At 39.8% G+C, this 26,088-nt stretch overlaps 1 protein-coding gene across 2 annotated transcripts in view; it reads left to right on the top strand.

The window, feature by feature from the left end:
• Positions 1-6,644: 6,644 nt before the first annotated feature.
• The window catches only part of ZNF217 (zinc finger protein 217), a 28,347-nt gene continuing 8,903 nt past the window's right edge, over positions 6,645-26,088 (top strand). Inside the window, exons 1-3 of one of the 2 annotated variants that reach the window (XM_054173466.1) lie at positions 6,645-6,762; positions 21,304-23,073; positions 25,056-25,181. In XM_054173466.1, the coding sequence (XP_054029441.1) occupies positions 21,690-23,073; positions 25,056-25,181 (1,510 nt within the window). In that variant the 5' untranslated portion in view covers positions 6,645-6,762; positions 21,304-21,689. Of the gene's footprint in view, positions 6,763-7,520; positions 7,618-21,303; positions 23,074-25,055; positions 25,182-26,088 lie in introns of those variants that run through there. The other variant, XM_054173467.1, reaches the window with a different exon arrangement.

The raw sequence follows: 26,088 nt of genomic DNA, 5'->3' as shown, positions 1-26,088 counted from the left end.
CAAAGAGCCAAGATCGGGGAATTCTTTCTGTTACCAGATTAGGAAGAAGCAAAAAACCCAACACTGTAACCCTCCAGGAATGGTAATACCACTTCAGGATTGATCAATATTAGCTTTCTATTTATAGAGCACCTTCCATTCCGAGGCTGTGCAGTGTTTATAAATTAATAAACACATGTGCAAGAATCCCATCATCCATTATTAATGTATCAGTGCTTTCCGTTTATGAGAGACAATTATCAGTTTTAACACCACGAAACTTTTGGAAAGAATCACAAAATTACTTTTTGTAGCCAATTCTCTCTGCCCTGCAATTCAGGCATTTAAGAGCTGTGGCAGCAGCAATATAACAGAGCATGAGGACATAGTCCAAGGTAAGTACTGCAAAAATATGTCTCAAAAAATTAACTGGACTCACCACGTTGTTCCTAAGGATTGCACCTGACAGTGACTGGGGTAATTTAACATTAAAACCGTGCTAAAATGAGTACTTCTTTAACTCTGAATTAATATGCAAAGATGTCTTCAGTCTCTCTGCTATCTTAAGGCAGATGATTTTGTTTCCTTGCCCAGGAGTCAGCTCTTGGGGATCTGCCTCCATATCACAATTACAAGCAGCAGTAACTGCCTCCCTTTCAGGCAGTTTTGGTATTTGAATGCACTCAGAATATGCAAGATAAAGGAATTAATCTAGAGATGCCTTCTCCAGTCTGGGAACATCTTGTGAAATGGTGAGGCTACTTCTGTTATTTTGATGATGTACTGTGTTGCACATATCATTATTGTGCCTGAAATTTCAATTCAGCTTGCTTAAGATCAAAACAAAGAGAAAGCAAAGTTTCTTAACAGAAGGCAAAATGGAGAATGACCCCCTAAAGCAGAAAAGGAGAAAAAGGTGACATTTGTATTACACTTACAGCACAGCACAAGTGTCAGAATTGAAGTGTGGCTGTAAAACTCTTTTACAGACTTGTGAGCTAAGATCTTCAATTTTTGATGTGGAACTTGTTTTATTTTGTAACAAGCATGAACAGAGCTCACTCAGAGAGACAGAAAAGTTGTATTAAATACAAAATTTAAAAACATCACTCCTTCAAAACAATGTATTTGGTCTTCCATTTTAGAAGCAGTTCAGTGTACACCTAACTCTGCATAGCTGAGTTGTCAGCTCAGGGTTGGGCTTTAAATATCAGACCTTTTTTATTTTATTTTATTTATTCTTTCTTATTGAAGAATGGGGTCAGGTGCTAACTAGAATGACTTGAGTAAGGTCTTATTTTGCCACATCCAAGGAATGGAACAAAGTAGTTTATGGACTGAGAGTGAGAAGACTGGAAGCTCAAACTAATCAAGGAAAGGAGAGGATTAACAGCCAGCCTGTAGATCCGACTCTTGATATTCAGAGTAAAGGCCATGTGATACCGGGAAGGACAATTTGGAAAGTTACAACAAAAGTTTAGGGCCTCTGGTGCTGATAACCGAACCATTCTGGGCAGAGAGTATGACTTCATTATCTTCAGTTTGTTTATCTTCTCAAGCAGCCTTTTTTACATCATTTGTATTTCACTGATGTATTTGTCTTTGTTCACTGCACAGCACAAACACATGCACGCTCGAAGTTTGTTTCTGTTTTCAGTTCTCAGGAAGCGCCTCTGAAAGCTCCTCTGTCTCTTCCAACTACATCTACTAAAAGATACTACTTCTCCATGCAAATCTTTATTCTCTTTCGATCATCACAGTGACAACAATGCCGCTTTTATTGCTATTGCTACATACCCTAACAAACAACTAATATGTGTTTGAATAATTAACAGTAAGATTCTGGGGATCTTTCACCCCATGAGTCAGAAGAAAAGAGAACACACACATCATGGTGTGCTGTCATTTCGAAAAGGATCCATTTGCAGAACAAAGTACGGGAACAAAACTGGAGGCTGAGCAAAATGAGCTTCAGGAAAGTGATACATTTTCTTTGAGAAATCTACATGCTATTGAACAAGCTTCTGTTTACATGTCTTTTCCTATGCTACGTGTACTGTGATAAATAAAAAGAAGAGACATGTCATGCTTCAAGTCTGTTAAAGTTCATACACAGCAAAACCAAAACAAAATCAAGGTCAAACAGAAAATCTTTAATAGCTGTACTGTCAACGTGCCTCGCAGGATTTGAAATCTATGAGTTTATACAGACAGGATGTATAAAACAGTGAAAGAAAAACCCTGCTTTTTTTTTTTCCTTTTTTTTTTTTTTCTCTCATTATAAAAATAAACTGTTCTACATTGAATGTGCTGCTTAGAAAGTAACCAAACCTTCAAATTTTAGCTGAGCATAAAAATACCTACGGCTGCATTTTTAAAGAATGCAGCACTTTGGTCTAGAATGTGAAGGGGGGGGTGAGGGGGAAAGAGAGCGGCTGTTGATGCGAGGGAGCCTGGTAACTGAATATGGGTTGAGGAGATAGTTACTAATGCAACAGCCAGGCACATTCTTGGGGGGGAGGGCACGGGGAGCCTTCTGCATGGTAACTGCACAAAGTCGCTTCATGGATTATCTGATGTTGCAAGAACCTGATTGCTTGCAGCTTTCTCATCACTGTCTCATCTGCGTCTTCATTTAGTAAATCTAATCATGTGAGCATGTTAGTCAAATCTGAGACCGTGTCTAACTACCAGAGTGCCTCTGCAGCAGGCGTTTCCTGTAAACACACAACTGCCTGCGCTTCTGCAGAGGCAAAAACAGGAGAATCATCTGACACGATGGGATTTTCTTGTACTCGTTGCTGAAATAATGCTGAAAGAAGTAATTTGTGCAAAGGGGAAATTCAGAAAACAAGCCACAAAACACTGATAAAGCCTACTTATAAGAGATTGTTTTCTAGTCTGTCTCATCCGAACATTGCACAAACAATTTATGAGCAATTTTGTAAGCAAAGAAGCAATATGATCCTGGTTTTACAAATAGAAACTGTTGTGCAGAAATGAAAACTGTAGAATTTTATGTTCCAACTCACGGTCCAGCTGGTAAAAATAATTTTCAAAGAGGACTTCTAAAATTTGTTCTCTAACTTCGAGACATTATGTTACACTCCTATCACGGTTTTAAGCTTATCTCCTTAAAAGCTAAAACACTGCATATTTACTTTATTTATCTAGTCATGCCAGTGGAGAGTTTCATGTAATGACTTGACTGCTAGAGCAGCAGCTGAAAAAAAAAAAAACACAAAAAAAAGCCAAATTTTGTGAGCCCTATGAGAAGACTTGCCCAAGATCACGCAGGAAGTCTGTGGCATAGCTGGGACTGAGCCCAGATCCTCTAAATCCCATTTGTGCCTTAACCACACGACGGGCCAGATTTAATAGCTGCCTAAATATGAATCTCAAATGAGAGAGTCCCTGTGCAAAAGAATGAAACTTGGCTGATCTCCTGCTGCCAGGTATAGACTGGGTATTTTTCTGCTCAGGACAGTTGTCTGACACAAACATCCACAGTAACCCTCGAAAGACTTTAAATTTAGGTAAAGGCTTCCTGTTGCCTGAGCAGCTCTGTTTTCATTCTCCCTGACAGCAAAGGTTTTCTTCTGTGCACCATGCAGAAGAGCAGAATTTGAGCCAGTTCACAAGACTTTTAGTATGGATTTTTACATAATGTAAATGTACATAATATCATGTAAAAGAACTTATAAGTACATGAGTTTGGTGACTGAAACTAAACTTTTCAGCTTTCAGCAATGTTATCCACCAACCCCCCCACCCCCAGTTGTTATGGAGAAGATTATCACAATTTTGGGCATGCTGCCTGGTTCCAAAGTCTAGTTTGGGGCTAGGTTTAATATTGCAAGACTGTGAAGTAACATATAGTGTAAAACAGTAAACACAGGTCTGTCAGTCCTTCACATGTATTTGTTGTAGAAGTTTTTACTTCATACATAATACATGGACTGCTGAAGCTTCTCAAGAAAGGCAGCAAATGTCCTCAACACAAGGCAAAACAGAGGGAAAAGAAAATAAAAGATTTATTTTTACAAGTTGGCCCTTGCCTCATATCAAACATTTCCAGCACCATAAGCATAAATCACAGAGGTCATTGTGGCTAATCTGTAAAAATAAATTGGATGTTTTCATTTCACTTCTGCAATGTGATATTATATGATGCATAGTGGAAAAAAAAAATGTAAAGTGTTAACATATTCTCAATCTCTCCTATTTTCCTGAAACAGTCTTTATTTTCTTATGTTTTCCACAGAGGTACCACATCTTAGTGGGTAAAAACCATACAGCGTCTACATTCTCTGTTAAATCATGTTTACAGTCATCCAGAGTCCCGGCTCCAGGCAAACACCCCTCGTGATCAAGAAGATCATTATATTTCACCTGAAAAAGTACAATCTTTAAAAACAGGTAAAAAATTAAAGGGAGGACGGAAGTAATGGGTTTCAGCATGTCATGAGAGCATACATTGCAAAACCTGACTCTTTGAGTCTTGTAGGAGACACAGGTAAGAACAAAAGCACAAGTTTAATATTTTTAAAAGTTTGTGGGCCCCAAAGTTGTTTGTAACTTCTCCATATAAGGGCTTTCCAAATGCTAAAATCAGAAGACAATAAAAAGACTAATTTTTTTAACAGTCAAGATTTTTAATAGAGCCATGTGACTCAGGACTTTGGGTGTAGCAAAAGTAGTTAACTCCCACACCCATTTCCAGCAAAAATCTACTTTGCTCTCTTGCCATGCTGCTCTTTGTAGATAATCGATACTTAAACTTAGGCAGCAAGTCCCACTGCAGTGTACTGGCCTACTCCTGTGCTTAAACTTGGGAGTGTTTGTGGGATCAGGTTTGGTCACATTGCATGAATTAGTGTGCAGCAAGTTACAAAGAAATGTGAAGCTCTTGCAATACAATGGAATATTTTGCATGCATGTATAAACACCTCACTTGGATATATCACGCTGAAAAAAACAACTCACACTTTAAAAAAACAACTGAAATTGATCGTTGTGCAACAAGTCCTGCACCAGATTCCTCCTGTATCAATTCAAAACTCTCAAGTGGAAGGACCATGCCTGAAAGCCTGTGAAGAGGTAGACTAAGGCAAAACTCTTGGTCTTCGTTCATGGAGCTGATTCACGCAAGAGTTGTTCAACTTTCAGGAAACTACTGAGGGTGCACACCAGGAGGAGTTGAAAGGCCAGGATTTAAATGTATTTTAAGTCTAAATGTATCAGTTTTTTTTTTTTTTCCTCTCATGAATTCTGTTTGGATTTAGTGTGAGGAAAAGATTCAAATTTGCCAATGAAGATACCTCATCTTCCAGAACTACCCGGTGGGAATATTGCCATATTCTATAATGTTTTTGATTAATTTTTATTTGCTATATAAGTGACCTAAATTTCAGCCTGAGTAGTGTTGCTCATTTTAGACTGAGAGAACATTTTGAGAACACTTTAAAAAAAAACACATAACCCCTCCCTGCCCTCCGTAATTTTAGTTGCAATTATTAGTTTAGAAATGTCCTCCATTCAGGCAGGATGATTTTTATATTGAAGCAAATAAGCCCCTGGGTGTGATCTAAACGTACTGATGTAAACCAAACTGACTTTAACAGGTCTCTGTGTGTCTTTGGGGGAAAAACAAGAGGAGAGACCACATGCAAGCTCACCTCTTTCTTATCCCATTTACTTGAAGAAGGTGCTAACCTCAGCGGCTAGCAGAGATTAAGCGCTTTGCTAACAGTATTAAAGATTGCATTTAACGTTCCTAAAAAGCTCCTCAGCTCTAAGTGGAATACTTTTTAAAAAATATACATTTTAAGTCTTTGTCTGCTGCGTTGAATTCCACTCCAGTGTGCGTACCTCTGGAGAAGTAACGCTGTGCCAGACCAACAGCTGAGCGCTTATGGCTGTCAAAAGAAATGCGGGATACGCGGCTCCTTGGCCTTTCTAGGGCAATGCCTACAGCAAATCGCCATGTTTCTGCCTTGTTTCCACTGACCACGAGGCAGCATCTCGGTGTCCAGCCCCGTTTAGGCTCTGCAGCAGTCAGATGCCATCGGGACTCCAATACGTGGCACAAAACGATGATGGGTCTAGTCTATTTTACCCCTGAACGACCCACCAAAGGAAACCGTTGAGCAACACTTTGGAAGCGCATTGCTTTTATTTACATTTGCAAAGGGCACGCTATAGAAGCAGCCCGGGCCCGGATGGCCCCTGGCGGGTGCGCGCTTTATGTCAGGGCGATATAGAGCTTTGTAGCAGCGCCCTTCGCCGTGTTTTGTTATTCAGGGAGATAACCATCGGCCCATCTCCGCAAATCGCGGCACACAAAGGCGGCCGAGCCAGGCCCGCACACCACTGCCGACTTCTTCGCCTCCCGTTACACCGTGCTGGCACAAAGGGAACAATCGCCTTACACCAGGCAGGCCCCGGCCCAACGGCCCCAAAGCACGACCGATTAGCCCCAGATCCCCCAGCCTCGCCCCGGGCCACGTTATTTAACGTGCAGGCCAGGCCGGGCCGGAGCCTACCCAGGGAGGTGGGGTTGGCGCCGGGCAGGGGCGGAGCCTGCGCGGCGCGGGGCGGGGCCGCGCGCGGGGGCTGCCCGAGCAACAGCTGCCGCGCGAGCGGTTTACAAACAGTGCCCCGAACGCGAGCGCCAGCGCCGCTGAGTCCCGGCTCCGGCGGCACTACGGGCGGCCGCCCCCGCTCCCCTCCTCCCTCTGCCCCCGCCTCAGGATGCCGGCCGAGGAGGCGGCTCAGGCACAGGTGAGGGAGGGCTGGGGGTCAACTTTCAGGGGGTGCCGGCCCCCCACCCCTTCTCCTCCTCCCCGCTTGATACGGGAGGTACCTGAGGGAGGTGCAGCCCCCAGCCCCTTGGGGCGGTCTCTGCCGTGAGGGGCTGGTTGTGTGACCGTGGAGGTGGGGGGGGGGAGCAGCTGCCTTCTAGGATGTTTTAAGGGAATCTGGGGGATACACCCCCACCTTGTGAGGCACAACCCCCCTCAGAGCAGAGCCGCCCATCCCCGAGGTGTCCCAGAGGCTGGGAGGTTGGCGAGGCGCATTGACCGTCTCTGGAGGAGAGGAGGAGGAGGAGGAGAAGGGCAGGTGTGTGTGTGGGGATTCGAGTCCGCGGGTGGGAGGAAAGGCCGGGGAGGGGGCCAGGTGTGTAACAGCCGGCCCACCTCTGGCCGCGTCAGCCTCAGCCCCTCCCGCGGCGGAGCAGCAGCAGGTAACGAGCCCCTCCCGCCGCCCCCTCCCCGGGGCCGGGCGGCCTGCAGCGCCCGCGGGCGGGCAGGGGAGCGGGCGGCAGAGGCGGGTGCGGAGAGAGAGCGAGAGAGAAGCCCTTCCCTCTCTCCCTCCCACCCGAAAACTTCTCGATGTCTTCTGTTTCCTTCTCTTGCCCGGGATCGGCTCCCCTTTCTCTGCACGCCCTCCCCCCTCCCCCAGTCCCCCCCGCGCAAGTAGGTGCCTCAAACTTCCATCGTATACCTGGGTGTTTGCTTTTAGACACTGGGGCGTCGAGCCTGGGATTTGGGGGTGCTCTGCCGCCGGGTGGGGAGGTGGAGCGGGAAGAGACTATTTCTTTGTGAGTCAAAGATGTTCCTGGAAGAAGGGTTTGTAGTAAGTGGCTCTTGGGGCGGGGGGGTGGGGGGGGAAATTGTTAATGAAAAGTTTATTGATCCGTTGTGCCAGTTTTTGCTTCGTTTACCTTTGTCTTCTAAAGACTAAGCCCTTCCTGGTAATGTCTTTGGCATCGTGTTTCTTCTTTTTTTTTTTTTTTTTTAAGGGAATAGGAAGTTTAGAAAAATAAATAAATAAGCCTCAACTGACTTCTTAGGCAACAAAAGAGGTTGCCAAGAGAGGACAATCAATTCTAGAATATCCAGAGACTGCATTTCGTTCCTGTTCCGTGATATCCATTGGACTTCATGTTTCTGGGTGTGGGGTTTTTTTTGTTGTTTTGTTTTGTCTTCAACACAGAAAAACCTGCAGTCAAAGTAAGGTCTGTATGTACTCTAATGAGACATCCCATAAAATGTGCTTATGTGACTTTCAGTAAGTATTTGAATTGAGGTGTAATAGTTTTGAAGTGGTGGTGAACAAAAATCTTTATGTTGGGTTATTGATCTGCTGATGAAAGGCGTTAGAATTTGAAAAGGGTTTAGTTTAGGGGGTCTGTGTGTTTAAAGGTGGTGGTTTTGTTTTTTTTTTTTTCTTTTAAGCAGTAACTTTTTTTCCCCTCTTCATTTCTGAAATGACCTTGAGAGCTTTAAAACTACATCAGTTTCTACCAGTGGGTTTGAGGGGGAGGCAATAGCAGAAGGATCTACTGAAAATCGAAAATAGAAATGGGAACTGAAGTAGATGCAATAAAATATTTCCTTATAGAAGTATGTGAAAAGGGAAGTTTTTGTCAGATTGTGTGAAAAAGAAGAGTGGGAAATAACGCAGTTTAAGATGCAAGGAGAAAGAAGGGAACATATCATTCTTCACATTTTATTAGGCCTTGAAATGCAGGAGTGATATGATCTGGAAGACACAGAAATAAAACGCCTAACTACAAGTTGAATAGCAGGCATTGACTTGCTGACCAGTGCTTACATGCTTGCTGGTTGGTGGGGGCTGGTTTTGTGTCTGCAAAGGTATCAGAGCACAGTGCTATGACAATGGCTTGCAAATGCTTTAACGCCATGTTTTATTGCTCTTAGGAGCTCTTATTAACTGTAGGTTTGGGAATACAAGTAATACTTTAATTTGTGATGTCCACACTAAGGTTTAAGCGTTTCCTTGGATAATATAAAAGGACAGTTTCAAATAAGTAGGATAAACTGCATTCTTTGGCAAAGGGGAGGGAAGAGGGGAAGGGTGGAGGAGGGTTTTTTTGGTGGTGTGGTGTTTTTTTTTTTTTCCTTCCCCTTTACTAGTTCTGTAACTGAGTCAATATTTTAAGATCTGTGGCAGGAATGTGGCTTTGTGATCACTGATCTTTCTGGGTTTTTGTTTGTTTGGTTTGGTTGGTTTTTTTTAATGAACAATATTGTATTTCTGTGCGAAATATTTGGACTTTGAATTTCAAAGCTCCTTGAGATCTGTGTGAGTTTTCAAGTTTGATATTTTTAAGTTCTTAGGGTGGTTAAGATGAAAAACAAATAACTTTAGAATCATGGTTATTACAGTGATTATTGATTGGCTTGGCCTACAGCCAAGCAACTCTTCTGCATGCACCAGAGTTGCTGATTTAAATTCTATGAATTCTTTTTCATATGTTAGCCTCTTTGAATCGTTAAACTGTATATACAGCTATTTAAGAACAGTAGATCAGTTTTTAGTTAAGGTTGTTCAATTATGTCTTCATCGCTTTGGAGTTGGTTGAATGACTTGACATGAGATTAAGCACAACAAAAGAAAAGGCAGGGGAACAACAGCTGCCTTCCAGTACCAGAGCACCAGTGTGCTGAGCAGTTAAGCATTTTACCTTTTAGTATTATGTGGTGTCAGGTTTAAACGTTGATATTTATTTTCATCTTTACAAGGTCCTTAGGCATTCTGATAAAACATCAGACACTCAAATCCTGGGTATTTCTGTTTGGGGGTTGTTTGTCCCTTGCATTTTTAAGAAAATGATCTGATACTGAGGAGTGAATTGATCTCATTAACTTTTAAGACAAAAGTAGCAAACAGTCACCACTAGTTTGTACTTGTTTAGTTACTGTGTGGTAAGAACTTTAAGGTGTGTCCTTAATGGCAACTGACGATTCTTGCTGCGAAGCCTTGTTTATTTTAGGTAGATGTTTTATACAGAATTTCCAGTGGGACAAATTACTACACTGACTGCACTTATTCTTTCTGAAGACTGGCTGTAAGCATAAGAGAATGATTTTTGCCATGCTGTAATCAGTATGTTTTTTAAAATTGAAGCCATTAAGTTTTGCTGTGTATTTTGAGGCTTTTGCTACTTCCTTTGTTTAAACATTCTTAAACAGTGCATATCATATATGAATTTAAAACATGCACATGGCACTATTGGGGCTAAATTTAAATTTAAAATGAATACCTATGTCCTCGTTGATCAAAATAGAAAAAGCTTTTCTTTAAATAAGTGGATGTTTTTTGGTTTTGAATGTAGTAAGGAGGCTATATTTGTATCTTGTAAACAAAGTTTCATATTAAGTAGTCTTTAGAGAATGGCTTCCAGGCTTGGGATTAGAGGATTTTTTTTCCCCCCTCCCCATTAAGTGAATAATGTTTCTTTGATTTTGCATTGTTTTGGTAAGGGTGGGAAGAGCAAGATTTAGAGTAGGGGCTACAAAGAGGAAGATAACAAACTTTAGCACCTTTTGTCAGACAAAAGACTATTTAATTTTGTTTCCCCCTTTCATTAGATCACACTCAAAAATCCCTTTTTGAGCCCTTGTTTCTAAACTTCACATTCTATCTTCTCCTTACTGCCACATTTTCATTGTGAACCATGTTGATTAATATCTTGTGAACAATGTGCTAAGTTATGACTGATCAGTTTAGAATAATTTTAAAAAGGAACTGTGGGTTTCAGTTAAACTTTCAAAACGGTGATTAAAAGAAACTTTTAGTTACTAAAATCTGAGAGTTTGTAATTAAGAAGCTCTGGGGAAATGTTAAGTAAATTTAAACTTCCCTTTGTTCTTTGGGACTTTTTGTTGTCCCATGTCTTTCTAACCTGAATCTTGATTTGGAATTCATTGTCCCAGTAAAAGATTCCATACACTGTATATGTAAATACACTCCCTCTTTCCTGTGTTATGAAATGCTGTAACTACTGCTGGCATATGGAACGAAGTTCCCCCCTTCCCTAAGGTAAAATGGGCTAAGCTTTCTTTTCTTTGCAAGAAGCTGAAAGAAGAGTTTGACCTTTGAACTCACCCTCACGTTTCCACACTGCTTTCAGGATGATTAAATAACCAAGGATATTTGCTGTGTCTTTTGCTTATTTATCTCACTTAAAATGTTCTAATACTTAACTGTTGAGGTATTGTCTTTAAATATAGCAAGACAGTACATTTCAGTTACAGCAGGGCTGCCATTTGCCAGCTCAGCCCTCTTATTTTTTGAGGCTCTTGATTTAGAACATCAGCGTTCCAATCAGATACTCTTTCCACATCTCATAACTACATTAATTTTGAAGTACTATTTACTTTTAATGGACTTTGGGTCGTTTTTGATGACCCATGACCCTTTTTTTTTTAAGGTGACTTTAGTAACAAAAAAGTTTTTCTTTCTGGTGCATTAATACGATCAGGGGATTCTGCTGACTACTGTATGCATGCTTTTAGAGAGATGTGACTCATACCACAAGAGATTTGCAACTGAATACAAAAGTAAGGAAAAGGATATGACCAAGCCAGGCAAGATTCTCAATATGTGTTGTATTTTAGGATTTAAAAACCCAAGGACACTTTTCCAGCATAAACTTACCCAAGTTTTTGTACATCTCCAAGCAGAAAGCCACTCTCAATTTTTTGCTTTTTGAAATCAACTTCTTTCCCTTGTCCCCCCCCCCACTCCCCCTTTTTTTTTCCCCCTTGACATTTCCAAATCTTATTTTATTGCAGATGAAAACTCATTTATGGCAAACATGGGTGTATGTCAGTGGGAAAAAAATGTATTGAAATCTCTACTTTTATAATCACATGACTTTGGCCAGAGCATCGTTTATTGCTTATCATAAATCTAGCTCTTTTGATTCTTCTTCATCTTGGTTTTGTTTGTTTTTTTCCCTCTTTCCTCCAAGGGGGGGCAGCAAGTTAAGTGGTTTGATAAGAACAGACTTTCAGTTTTAAAGTAAAATACCGAACTGCAGATCAAAAATATAGGTGGCATAGTTGTTTCAAAATACAGTGAGTTCATTGCAGAAAGTGGAATTGGTTATCAGACTGGCTTGAGAATTTTAAAAGAAAGGAAGTGTGGTTAGAATATATGCAGGAAAATCTATGTAGATCAGTGTGAAATAAGGATTTGAGCAGAAACCCATCCAAGTGAATAATTGACTGGATAGTGATTTTCTATCTGCTGAAGATTTTATGTAACTAAAAGTATCAAAGTCTGAGTTTGTTTATGCGCAATGGGTACACTTGCTTTGCCTCTGACATAAACTACATAAGAGAAATAAAGGCCCTTGTGCTTTGCTTAAATTGTATTGTGATAGTTGAGAGCTGTTTAGGTGAAATCCTTGGGCTTATGTCAGCCTCCCTTTTGGTAGAGAGAGAGAAAGAAATAAATTAGGTGTATTCCAAAGACTACAATTTTTAGTATGTTGTAAGGTTGAAAAGGTTGTACAGAGGAGCCCCAATTTCTGTTTATTCTTTTGCTAAATCTGCAAAATTTGTATATAAAGCTGCCTGTTAAAGGTCAAATTTCTTGTTGATGCTGACTGCTTCCTAGGACAGTTTGGCACTGTGAAGCCCACTGTCTTGTATCCTGTCCTATCATGCACATGTATCTTCTTCCACTCACTAGTGTAAGATAGTGTAGTGCTAAAGCAATTCAAAAGGTTTAGTCTCCATCAGTCTGTGTGGGTCTCTGTAAGATCTCCCACCTGCATGAAAGAAAGGAGGCAGCTATTTGAAGTGTCTATTGCTAGCACTCCTAATTTAAACCATCTCATGGACTAGCACCTGAGGATATTAAGTAGAAGCAAATGTCTTTCTCTTAGACTGTGTAGCTTTTTCCGCCTTTCAGGATTGATTTTTGTAAATATATAATTGTAGATATGAATGAAAGCAACCACATTAAAGTGCTCTGCAGAGGGGAAGGGATAAGAAGTTGCTGCTTTCTCTTGAACAGTACAGGGGTTTGAGCTGTGTTGGGCAAGAGAATTAGATTCAAAGTTGAAATCGGGTGAGAGCACTAGGGAAGATTAATGACCTCAACAAAGTGAACTCTTTGGAAGTGATGACTTCTGTCAAATTCAGGCATAGTAAAAGAACCTCTTTTCCTGTTATTTCACCTATGCTGCCCAAAGGGATGCAACTTGTAATTGCTGTGAAGGAACTCCTGGCTCTTGAGTAATGAGGAATTAAGTCTAATTTGGTAAACTCTGAATTTACCACTTCTTTGTAGTTGTGGCTGCTGGAGAGACCTAACATGCTTCTGCCAAGAAGTAAAGTAAAATTTACTTTTAAGGGTTCTGAAAATACCTTCTTTCAAATGAGAACCAAGACTAAACATATAAGGCAGTCTATGTAAGGTGAGACTGACTCAACGATAAAAATGTATCACTCACTCCACCAAGAGAGTCTTTACCTGCTGTGGAGTGAACAATAAACTGTTTTGTAAGGTAAAGGGTCATTGCCAGTTTAAGTGCGTGTAACTTCTTGATTTAATGAAGTTGCATCATCTTATAGCAGTGGTGAAATGTGTCCCAGACTTACTTTAAATAAGATTACTCTTGTGTCTTTCAGCCTTCCTACAACAGGTATTGGCTACTTCATATAGACTAGAGTATCATTTGGTTTTGTGGTTCCTGAAAAATTCTCTCCTAATCAGATAGGGGGAAAATGAGAAAAGAAAAGGAAGGGGGAGGGGAAAAAAAGTGGCTGCTAGAGCAGTCCTCCTGAACTTTAAAAGTCAATACTTATTTGTAGCACTTCCTCCTGTAATGCCAAGAAATAGTCTCTTTTATATTTGCTCTTGCTCAGTGGAGGAAAAACATGTGCAAAATGATGCAAGCTTATATGTTCTCTGCTTTAAAAGGAATAATTACATCTTTTGATAGAAGAGGCATTCAGTTCACTGAGGAGACACATTCAGCTCATCCATCCTCTGCCAAAACACTGTTAGACATATAGCCTTAAAGAAAAATGGACTCCACAGGAAAAGGTTTTTAGAGAAAGGATATCCTTTGTTTCTATTAGTATAGATGTCTGAAATGGGGGGAGGGAGTTTTCCTAATACTGTTCATTATCAACTAGTAGTTATTTTCCACTGGCAATTAAAATGGTATTTGCCAGGCTTCAGGAGGAAAGTGACTTGTGTGTATGTCTGACTACAAATGAGCTTTCAACACAATTTCTAAAGTATTCATGGAGAAGTGCCTGGATAATATTATTACATTCTTGTGTATATGTGTCTGTCTTTATGAATTGTCCTAGCATCATTGCACTGGAGAGCTCTGTGGAGTAATTAGAAGGGACTGTAACTGAGGATAACAGAGTAGCTTCTCTTGGAGCTCTAAGAGTTTTAAGTTTAGGGTAACTTTGAAATCTTCAAAACTGAAGGATGGAGACTAACAAGGGGGGGCTTAAGTTTGCAGATTTAGGGAGTGGAAATTCCAATTTGGGGTCATCTTTTATGTTCTCTCTTCAACCTGAACGTCTTCATTTTGATCTTTCCTGCAACTGAAACAAACAACTTTCTTCCTCCCCTTCCTCCCCCTAAATCTCCATTTCCTTTAAGAGTACTCATGCTAGCTCTTTATCAGACTGAGCAGTTAACACTTTATTTTAAAACACTTTTTTTGTACTTGAACGCTTGGTATTAAAGCCCATAGGTGTATGTGAAGCAATGTCAGGTGTACTGGCATGCTCCTCCATTAACAAAGAAATAGGCAGGGAAGTGATGTTAAAATGATATACTGTTAAAAGATAGAGGGGAGTAGCTCTTCCTAGAAAGCAACAGAACACACAGTAATGAGGAATAAGTTATTGGCTTCATGAAGTGTTCTGAAGAAAAGCTGACTCTTCTGCTGTTCTGCAAAATGATGGTTTATCTGTGCTGACTTACAGTTGCAGTGTTTTAACTGAAGTCACGGCCAGATAGACACTTGTACTCTTTCAGAAATCGAGTCACAGTCTATGCAGCAAAGAGTGTGACTTTTCTAGATTTAAGGAGTGTCCTTCCCTCAGTTTGGGGTAGGAATTTCCCCCCCCCCCCCCATCTAATAAAGGAAAACACCTTATTGTGTGAGGTGACATATACCTGTTTCTTCTTAAATGGTGAAAGGAAGTTACATGGTTCCCATAATACCCCTAATGCTTGTAGAGACAAACTTGAAATTTCATGCTATGGAAATCTGACTAATGTTTTGAAGCAATTGGTAAATTAGAACCTCACAGTAATACTGCTTCACTTTCTGACTAAATATAAGAGCCCATAAAGAGCTCCAGCGCACATACAATGGGGCTATTGTCACTGATGTGTTCTGTGAGCTCTGCACGCACAACCTGGGGCACTGTAGGTGCTATCTCCAAAGTTTAGCACTTGAGTACTTAGCAACTACTTGGGGATGGTATTTCTGCTTAATATCCCCGTGTGTGTACTAGGTGTGGTGCAAATGGCTGAACTTTAGGCAATGATATATATGTATATACAAAAGAAGACTTTCTAAATAAGCTAAAAATCATCCTTGGTGCTCAGGCTTTTTGAAAATTTAAAGTTGTATTTATTTATGCCTGATCTAATCTGCCTATGATCAGTGTTAGACCTGAATACAGTTCTCAGTCAAGTCAGATAATATCCATAATGTAGTTTTTATTTGTGGGCTCAATGAGGGAAAAAGTGATGTTAAATGGTTCATTTTATTTATGTCCATTAGATAGAATCTATCTCATTAGCAATGCCAAAGAGCTGCAGCTTGTTCTGAGGTATAAATTTACCAAGGGAAAAAAAATGTTTCATGTAAAATGACTCTTAATATCCCGAAATGCCTTGAAAGATGAGGAAAAGTGAAGGGTTTTTTTAAATGTGTGTGTGTTTGGTTGTGTGTTGTTTTGTGTGTGTGTTTTCTTTGTTTTTTGTTGTTTGGTTGGGATTTGTTTAAGTGAATTTGAGAGTTGTGTGAAAATTTCTCAAGTCAAATAGTAAGGGAAAAAAAAAGTAATTAATATGCAGCAGTTGGTTCTGGTGGATTTCTGAGTGAGGGTTTCTTGTGTTTTTTGGTGGAACTGGATTATGTGGCACTTGCAACCCTGTGGAACCTTAATATGATAATGAAAGAAGCTGGTCATCAATTAACAGTGATAGCGTTGCTACTACTGGCCTTCAGTTTAAGGATCTGCTAAAAGGTTGTGGAGGTAATTATACATCAGTACAGACAACTAAGTATCATATGTTTAGCTGTAACTCTTGTAGTTTTCTCACTTCTGTTTTTTAAGAAACTGTTGCAGAAACTGGGTTAACTTCTGTAATTGTTCCAGCTTGCTTTTTTACAGTTGAACAATGGATCTGCTAGCACAGCATTAGCAAGGTGCAGTTGTTTTTTCCTGATTCTGGCTAGGCAACTTTTACCCCCAGTGCTCTGTAGTGTTTAAAATGGGAAATTCAATAGTTAGACTTTGCTATTCTCTGAAAGGTGTGTCTACAGTTTTTATTACATATTCATGGAAATGTTGAAATGCAGGAAGTAGAAATGCAATAAAATTACTACTGATAGGTCATTTCCCAAAGAAATCTTTGAGACTGTAATATGCAGTCTTTAGTTGTGTAACTTAATAAAAATAAATTGAACCTCACTACAGACACTTAATTAAAATTTTCTCTTTTAATAATCCATTTATATGCAGCAGCTTTTTGGTGTGGTTCTTAGGCTCTCTGGCAAGTGAGATGAAAACAAGATGTTCTCATCTGTCCAGTTCAATCTTTGTGTGTGTATATATGCTTTGTGTTGTTTATAAATTTAATGGGTATCACTGCAAACCTGCTGAAATATTTGACTGCAGGCCATATAGGCAAGTAGGACTCGGTTGTAAACTAATGTTTGCTAAATGCTCAGACTCTGGACTGTTTGAAGAATGAAGTACCCTAGATGGGATCCTACAGTTGAGTAGAGTTTGCCACTTCTGGCAGTATCATTCCAAGAAATGTGTGCTGAAGAAGACTAGTTCCTCCTGAGCTACTCCCTTTACCTCAGGGCAGCTGCAGCACTCGCTGAACATGTGAGTTCTAGACTCCAGTGTGAGATGCATATTGCCATTTATAAGTGGATAGAGGAGTCAGTGGTCAAGATTTTGTAACTTGGTTTGTGAGGAGGAATAGTCATTCTTTATTTTCAACCTCAAGTTAATCTGTAGCAATTTTATTACTTTTCAGCTATTTCAGGGAAGGATTTCCTGTTTTGTTCTGTTCCTTTACTTAATCTCTGACTGATACTGGTGTCATGTCTGTTCTTTTGTCTTCTGAAATTCAAAGGCAACAGAAGACACCCCTGGAACTGTACTTTTTGGTGGTGTTCATATACAGACCATCAGCCACAAGTAGTTGGTGCTCATCAAAACTGCAGATTGTCCCCTTTCCCAAGGAAGCAAAAGTACAATATAAGGCAACTCTTGGCAGTTTTGCTGCTGCCTACAGGGTTTTGAATAACAAGAATGTAATTAACCAACATTTTTGGTCTTCAAATCCAAGCCATAATATCATCTTCACTTGGAGGAAAGATTTTGTTAATAATGGATAAAATCCTAGGGTAGATACTTGGGATTGTGTTTTTAGCATGTGTTTGCTTGTCTAAACAGTGAAAGCATAAAATCATGCCTACTTGTAAAGCCACCTATCTAATCAGAGTGAAGTGTGTAATCACTTAGAAAAATAAGAAAGAAAAAGTAAGACCAGAACTTTCTATTCACCTTTCTGACTCCAGTAGTATTATCGTTTTCTATTCTAAGTTTAAACATAACTCCCTCTAGTTACACCTTCAGAAATACTACCTGCAGTTTTTTGTCAGTCTTAGGTACGATCTCCTCTATGTGATGGTATATCCAAGAACAATAGTTACCTGAACTGCAAATGGGCATTTCAGATTGCTGGAACAGGAATATCTTGCTCTGCTTTGCAATGCTGCCTAGAGGATGAGCTGTGGCCAGTTCTTCAAAAGTGTTCATAGCCTCCTATTAAAGACAGTGAAAGCATTCAGCAGCCACCCCAGGCTGGTGGAGATGTGTGAAGTGCTTTGAAGATCCATGGAAGAAGTCTCCAAAGGGCTTTTTCAAATCTATTTATTCCCAATAAAATTTGGACCCAAGCTCCTGTTAGTCTCCTCTCTGATCCACGTGTTTAAGTTTTATACTCTGTATTTATATGTACAATTGTGAGGGCAGATTTAGGGTTTTTTTGACAGCTGAGATTGAACCAGAATGGTTTTCAAAGAGCTTACCAGAGAAAATATTATTGATTGATTGAGGTGGATTTTTCACACATCAATGACCAACTTAGAGCCTTCCCTAGACTTGATCTATGCCTGTCCCTTAAATTCTAATAAATCTTGAAGCACGTGGTTCTTACCAAGTGTTTGTATTATCCTAGGTTAGGTGAATTCAACCATGTGTGGTGATCTGTGTTACAAGGATGTCTCTTGTACTCTTCTCTTATCCCAAGATGCTGTGGAGGACAGGGGACAGAGCACAGATTTATGTGGGTTTTCATCTGTTTTCTCTACAGTGTCTCAATTCTTGTTACTCTTGCTGTGTACGTGTTGTAATGCCACAAAGTGGGGGTGGAATAAAGCGTACCCAGCTGCTTCTGTATTTGTAGATGCCAGCAAGGAAATAGTTGACTATGGATCTTGGCAGTTTAGTACATGGGACTTCAGGCACTGACATTTGGCTCTGGCTTCATACCCTAGAAACGCCTCTGGCCTTTTTGCAGGATGATCACTACACCTCCGAATGAAGAGTGCTTACCTCTGGCTCTGAAAGGAAATACATTAAACTCTTAAGTGTGTTCAATTTTTGTCTTGCATGGATATTCTTTATATGTGTTCAGGAATCTTTCAAAGATGATGTTCATTTTTGGTTTGCAGATAAATTAGTTTCAGGCTGATAGTCACCATGTATGCTCATAAGCTTTGCTGCAGCATGTTACCCTGTTGTGTAAAAAATACCTTTTAAAACTACAGTAGAAATGGAACAAGTTGAAACATGAAGTCAAACATGCTAACCAGCACCCTTTGATATGTTTTTCCTTGTGTTTTACAAACGGGAAAGCTTTTTGAATACTTCAGCTTCAGACTTTGTTACATCTTCTTCCCTTGCCAATAGAGGGTGAGTGAAAGCCATAAGTAGGAAAAGCAGAAAGGCAAAAGCAAAGTCTGCAATAGAAGCAATTCAGAAGTGTTGCACTGTAAACTGAACCTGCCTATTACAAAAGATTTTTGAGTCATTATGCAGAGAGGAAGTGTTAATCAAAACTGAAATGAGGATAGAGGGTGTAGTTGAAGAGACTTTGGCTGCAGAAAATCTGGCTTCTGTTTCTATCAACTTGTCAGCCCTTGGTGTATTCCCTCTTATGTTCTCTACTCTTATCTTTCAAGATCCCTTCATTTTTGTTTAACTTGGAATAGGATTGTTTGGCCCAGGCCTGAAAAACTTTGGTTTAAAAAAAGCTAGAAGCTTCTTGGTATTAGATCTGATCATTGTCTAGACTTGGATTAGAGGACTGGACAATGAGAACACTAAGCTCTAGAGATACAGAAAAGAATGGAAGACAAGCAACTAACAACAGTAATTTTATTCTGGTGTAGATTAGGATTTCTTGTTTGTTTTTATACCATCTTCATTAGGCTCCTGGATCTTGTCTGCATGATGGTGGAAAAGGAGCTGCTGTTTTTTCGGATTAGAACCAAAGCATTTTCTCTAGGCAAGGCTGTGCAGAGAGTGGATAAAGTGTTTGAGGTGGTATTTCTCTGCCTCCTAGCAATGCATTGTCACGTTTCCTTTCTCAAGTTGTTAATTTTCCTGGACTTGACTGACCTGTGGTAGGTAAAGGTATCTGATACAGCTGAAGGCATCATATCAAACCTTGTGTCTATAGTTGTCTTTTCAGCTGGTTAAAGGTCCTGTCCCACTAACCTCCCATGGCTGTTAGACATACTGGTTCCACCAGCAGGTGGCCGTAGAGGAACATTACCTGGGCCACTGAACTGTGAGCAGCTCAAAGTTCTCATCTCTGCTGAAACAGTTCAATGGCTTGAGAATGCTGGTTTTTGTCCAGCCAGCACTGCTGATCAGAAAGGACTGGAGAAGGTAAACTCAGCTGTTTAGATAATTACATCTTTACCTGCTCCACCTGCTTGTCATGGAAATCTTACTAGGCTGAATATTAGCAGGTTGTGTTTGATTTGTTACCCCTTCTTTGGCTAAAATCTTCCCTTTTTCCAAACTAAAGCAAGGTGGAGGTGGAAACTGAGATGAATTTTTTAACCTTACTTTGTCTATATTGTCTTCTGCTTGTAAGAGCTATGCAGCCTATTGTATTTTGAGGCATATTCAGGTAGGGTGGATCACTGACCAGATGTCTTTTATGGAATAATTTGCAAGACTTTGAAGTAAAACCTTGAATGTGTTCTTTTCATTGGTATTCAAGTATTTGAAAATATGTCTCATCTCAGAATAATCTCTTTTCAATGTATATGGTCTTGTATAGGTAAGATAGATTTTTCCCTTTATCCAGAAATTTGATCAAGCAGAGTCCTGAACTCCACAATACCATAATTTGCCATCCCAGAGGGTCATGGCCATTAGTTGCTGATAGCAGATAACTCAGATTGTACATTGGGGTGGTGATTACTTGCATTATAACTCTTATTAATCTTGTGGAATCTTAACCCTTTCCTTTTGAGTATAATCACTGAAGCTCATTTTTTGTTGCACATGTTTTGAAATTAGAAAGATTTCCTTTTTAGATGTAATAAGGGGCTTTTGGGATGATTTAAATATTAAATTGCTGTTCAAGAAATAGCATTGTTAGGCTCTCTGAGTTTAAGATGATTTTATTGTACCAAGGCCAAAAATTGTCACAGAGCTTGTAAATTTGTGGATGATGAGGCTTTGAGTGGTGGTATTGGTGGACAGTTCTTAATACAGAAGTTTGTACCAGTGCTTATTGTGTACCAGAACTATGAGAGGTAATTCCAAGCTGTCTGTAGTCTTGAGGGGAAAAACTTTGAATGCTAACCAAGTTGTACTGTGCCTCTAAACACTGGGTTTAGGTGTTTGAGGAAAGGTTCCTGTGGTGTGTTGTGTGTACTAGTTATGAGTTCAGTGTTACAGGCATTGAAATATGGTTTCAGCAGCTTTATGTAACTGGATAGGAGTGGGGTTAGAATAGGTAGTGGACAAAGTATTGCTTTTGTATAGCAGCCTTGTTACAGAAGCCCGGCTAACAGAACACAAGTTAGAAAAGTGAACAGAGCAGCTTCTAGCTGTCCCTCATTGACTGTTTACTAAAAGTATGCTTTCTGTGTTCCAAAGCATTTGATAGTTCGCAAGCCCCAATGTTTTCATTTGTTTGGGAGATAATACTTCTCATTTGAAAAGTCTGACTGTTTTCTCTCTCCTCCAGGTGCTGGAGCTCTTTGTGGCACTGAACTCATCCTTGAGTGTATTTTGCCCAATGCAACTATTTGAAGTGTTTGTACAGAACAACTAAGTGCAACTGACTGTTTCTGCAGACTGGAGAATCGACAGAAACAGTTCAAGACCCCACTCGTTCTGTCACTGAGAGAACCCATGGATTCACTTGAAGTGATGTGTGAACACAGATTCCAAAAAAAGTAAAGAATTTTTGCTTGTGGAAAAAATATTTTTCCTGGCAGAGGTTTTTAGCATAGCAGACTCGTAAGCACATGTTGGAGAACTTTACAAGTGTCCTTATTGTAATCAGTGAGCATCCCCAAAGAACTGAATCCTTACATTAAAACACATAATAGGGAACAGAACGTAGGAAACATGCCAACTCAGCCCCTCTTGGCATACATGGAGGGACCGGATGGAATAGCCAGTACCGTTGGTGCGCAGATGGAGAGTAACGACGCCTCGATGACAATAAAAGGAACAAGCACAATTTCTTACAAAAGTTTGCAGGAAAAGTTTCTCATGCAAGCTGAGGGATGCATGCCTCTGGACTGCATGTTTTGTGATGAGACTTTTAAGCATCCTGAAGAGCTTGGTAAGCATGTTTTAACTCAGCATAGACCCACTCTTTGTGAGCCAGCTGTCCTTCGTGTTGAAGCGGAGTATCTAAGTCACCTAGATAAATGCCAAGTAAGAACAAACTTGCCTTCATCAAACAACGAAAAGGACAGTGAAGAACTTAGCTGTAAAGTTTGTGGACAGACATTTGATGAGGCTTTTGATGTTGAGGCACACATGAAAAAGCATAAAGATTCTTTTACATATTGGTGTAATGTATGTGGAAGAAGATTTAAAGAGCCATGGTTCCTCAAAAATCACATGAGAACGCACACTGGAAAGCCTGGTTCCAGAAACAAGCATCAACAAGGTTCTGAAAGCCCCGTAACAATAAATGAAGTGGTGCAGGAGCATGTAACTGAAAATGTAACGTCACCTTACAAAATTTGTATGGTTTGTGGTTTCCTATTTCTCAATAAAGAGACTCTAATTGAGCACAGCAAAGTGCACACCAAAGAATCAGTACCCAGTGGTGAAAGCCCCCGAGTGACTGGTGAACCTAATGCAGAAGAAACATCTCAAAGAGAGGAATTTTTGCGATTCTTGAACTTAAAACCAAACTCGGGTTCAGAAAATGACAAATCACAAAAACCTGTGAAATGGATAGCTGAACTAGATCCTTTCAACACCTATCAAGCCTGGCAGCTGGCTACCAAAGGTAAAGTTGCAGTTGGCCATGGCCAAGTTAAAGAACCAGGGCAAGAAGGAAGTACAGACAATGATGATTCATCTTCTGATAAAGAAGAACTCGGTGAAATTTGGAATGTAAATAAAGGTGGCCAGACTGAAACTACAGGGAAGTCAAAAGTAAATAAAAACAACAATTACACAGGGAATGGTAATTTATCCCAAGACAAACTGAAACATCCCAGTGGAGAAGTGCCTTCTATGGAGATGTCCCAGAACAAAGAGAAACCTACACACTGTTCAGAGTGTGGTAAAGCCTTCAGAACATACCACCAGCTAGTCCTTCATTCCAGAGTACATAAAAGGGACAGACGGACTGATGGAGAGACTTCAGCTGCTTCAAGGACATACTGTGCTGATATAATAAGTCTGGATGAAAATGGAACAGCAGAACGAATAGAAGGAGGTTCTGAAGATGGATCTGAAGATGGACTTCCAGAAACACTTCATCTAGGTGAGTAGGCTTTTGAGCATGTATGTTTGAAATAGCTGTAGCTATATTTGGCATGAAAGAGTTCCTAAGAAGGATCTTGTCTTAGTTATCTTTTAGAAACTTGGGCAGTGATATGAAATGTTATGGCAGGTGAAGGGGAAAAGAGGGAAATGAAAGGGGAGAAAGGATTCTGACACCACATGTTGAGATCTTTGTGTTGGACTGTCTTGCAGTTCTGATTTGGGTTATTGGAATCATTGGCATGCTTTAAATACTCAGTCTAGGAAGACTCACTTTCATTTTTTCCCCTTGCATCCTGGAAGAAAAGGCAAAAAATGTTCAGTGTTTGATACCAGTGGGTTCAATGTTAAGAACCTGAGAAGTAAAGAGCAATTCCAATTTTTTTTTCTATCAAGCTGCTTCTCTTGAATGGTGCATACCTGGAAAGCCTAAATGGCAAACCCAGCAATTTAAAATTGGCCACATAAGGGCATGCATGCAGGCTATTAATATGTAGGCATCATGTATGTAAGAGAGGTATATATTTAACCCTTCTTCCTTGAAGGGCTGCTAATAGTTCTTCTTGACAGAGTAGATGGGCTCAATCTGTTGGGTAACAATGTCTTAGAAAAACAAGTGATTCCTTCATTGAAAAAGATTGCATGTCTGAGGTCAAAAAGAAATAACAAAAAGTCTTCTAACTAATCTGGCACTCATGTGACATGCATTGAGTCTGCATCTAAAGAATCAGACACTTGCATAATCTCAAGAAAAGACACAACGTACAGAATGTCCTGGCACACACAACTGACTTTTCCATTTCTGGTAATGTGCAGCTCTTTATTTTGCCTCAAGGAACAAAGGAATGGAATTATTACCTAATGTTAAGTTCCTTGTTTTGTTTCTCGGTGTTTTATCCCAAACTACAACAGCTTTCCTCATAAGATGCTGAGTCATGCTTATTTGAGACATTATCTGTTTAAAGCAGCTATGGCTTAGCCATAGTTTAGCCATACTTCTGAGGATTTCCAGTACACAAGCTTTCCAACACACAGGAACTTCAGAGACCCATTTTCAACTATCACGTATCTAATGACTAAGTCAAGCCAGATGTTTCCTTCCTTCTCATCCCACTGTAGCTTCCTACTCAGCCTTGACCTGCATATTTTACTGAAATTCTCAATGTTTTTTTGCCAGAGAAATCAGGTTGATTTGAATGTTGTGTTATGTTAAGCTTTCTCCCCTTTCTTGTTCGGCATTATGCTGTACTTGCTGCCCTCCAGTGGTAACTGCCTGCTTTTTACACTGGAGTAGAACCAGTTTTTAACTTGTGGATAGGTTCCTTGCATACATCTCACAGAGCAGCAAACCTTGTTGCCTTCCTACTCCCATACTTGTCAAAACTGAGGTATTAATTCTTACAGTGAAAGAATATTACTCACTAATGTTAAGGTATAACACTCCACTGATTGGCATAGAAATGAGAATATTATTAAAATTAATGAGAAAAGCCATCTTTCCCTTTGCCTTCCTCAAAACACCTTCCTGTGTTTCTCCATGGTGCAGAGAGGAGGCTTGCAATCTGAATCATCACACTTAATAGTTCAAGCACTCCCTCTTGATAAAAGAATACATTTTATTAAATGTGTGAACTGTTCTGATGGGCTGTTCTCCAGCAAGTTTCTGTGGGCCAGTAAAGATAGTTTTGTAGATTTTTTTTTTCCCTTCTTTTTTTTCTCCCTCCTCTCTGAGCCCTAGTTTTGCATCTTGTTTGTTCTCTGAGGCTTCTTCATTACAGTCTCTAACTGCAGTGTGACCTGACACAGAAACCTTTTTAACTTTTTGACTCTTTGATAGCTGTGTGTGCAGCAGTACAGAGCAAAAGATGCTCATAGCCTGTAGGAGTTGACAACAGTTCATCATTCTGTGCTTAAAAGACAAGTTTAAAGACAACTTCAAATTTATTTTTGCTTTTTGTAACACAGCTATGCTTTCTCCCAAAGATAAAAATGAAGATTGTTTGGAAAGAGCAAAAGTTAAAAACCTTGGTGCCTCCAGAGAATGCAGCTACTGTGGGAAGTATTTTCGCTCCAATTATTACCTCAATATTCATCTCAGAACTCATACAGGTAAATGGACTTCGCCTTTGTGGGAGGGGAAGTCTGCTGAATCCTGGTGGATGGAATATTTGATTTTGCTTGAGAAAAACAGAAGTTGCCCTCAAAATGAGTGAAATTCAGAGCCAAGGTTTTCTCTAATGATTTAAAAAAAAATATTAAACACCAATTGAAATTTCTTAAAAGGAATAAATATTTGTGTAACTAAAATGTTTAAAAAGAGCTGTTTACATTAAGTACTATTAAGATCACAGTATATTTTAAAACTTCTTTCTGCTTTTTGCAGTCTAGCCAAAAGTGTTGTGTTTTTTTTTGTGTGGCTTTTTTTTATTCAACCAAACAAAACAACAGCAACAAAAAAAAAACAAAAACAAACACAACCAACCAAACCCCCCAAAGCAACACATTTCCCAAGTACTAAGTGGATCTGCCAGTTGCTGCTACCTGGGGAAAAAGCTGTGTCTGTTTTTCAGTTCAACTTTGTTTTCCATAGCCAGGCAAACTCTTCCTACTTCTGTTAATGTATGTCCCTGTTTCTTTTGAAACAGCTCTATTTATAGATGAACTATAACATTGGTGTTGTTGAGTAGCATACTTGCACTATGATCAAGGGATGTAATTTGTTGGAGGTGACCCACGGTTACATTTCTTGCTTATCTCTACCAAACATATTGTCAGCTACCATCTTCATACGTAGACAGTATGTGGAAAATATCTTCACTGTAGCCAGAAGATGTCACTGTAGTTAGTAAAAGCAGTAAAATGTAGTTGTTTAAATGGTGTTTAGATGAGTTTGGGAGTTACGAATATGTGGAAGGAGAAGGACACGTTTAACTGTTTTGCTGTCTACGTTATTCCCTCATCTTTGATCGTATTCAAGACTTCAAATTAAATTGTATCAAATTTACTTATTGATAAA

Source organism: Dryobates pubescens, chromosome 26 (genome assembly GCF_014839835.1).
Source record: "Dryobates pubescens isolate bDryPub1 chromosome 26, bDryPub1.pri, whole genome shotgun sequence".
NCBI classification, from domain to species: domain Eukaryota; kingdom Metazoa; phylum Chordata; class Aves; order Piciformes; family Picidae; genus Dryobates; species Dryobates pubescens.
This window is presented reverse-complemented; position numbering and strand designations above follow the sequence as displayed.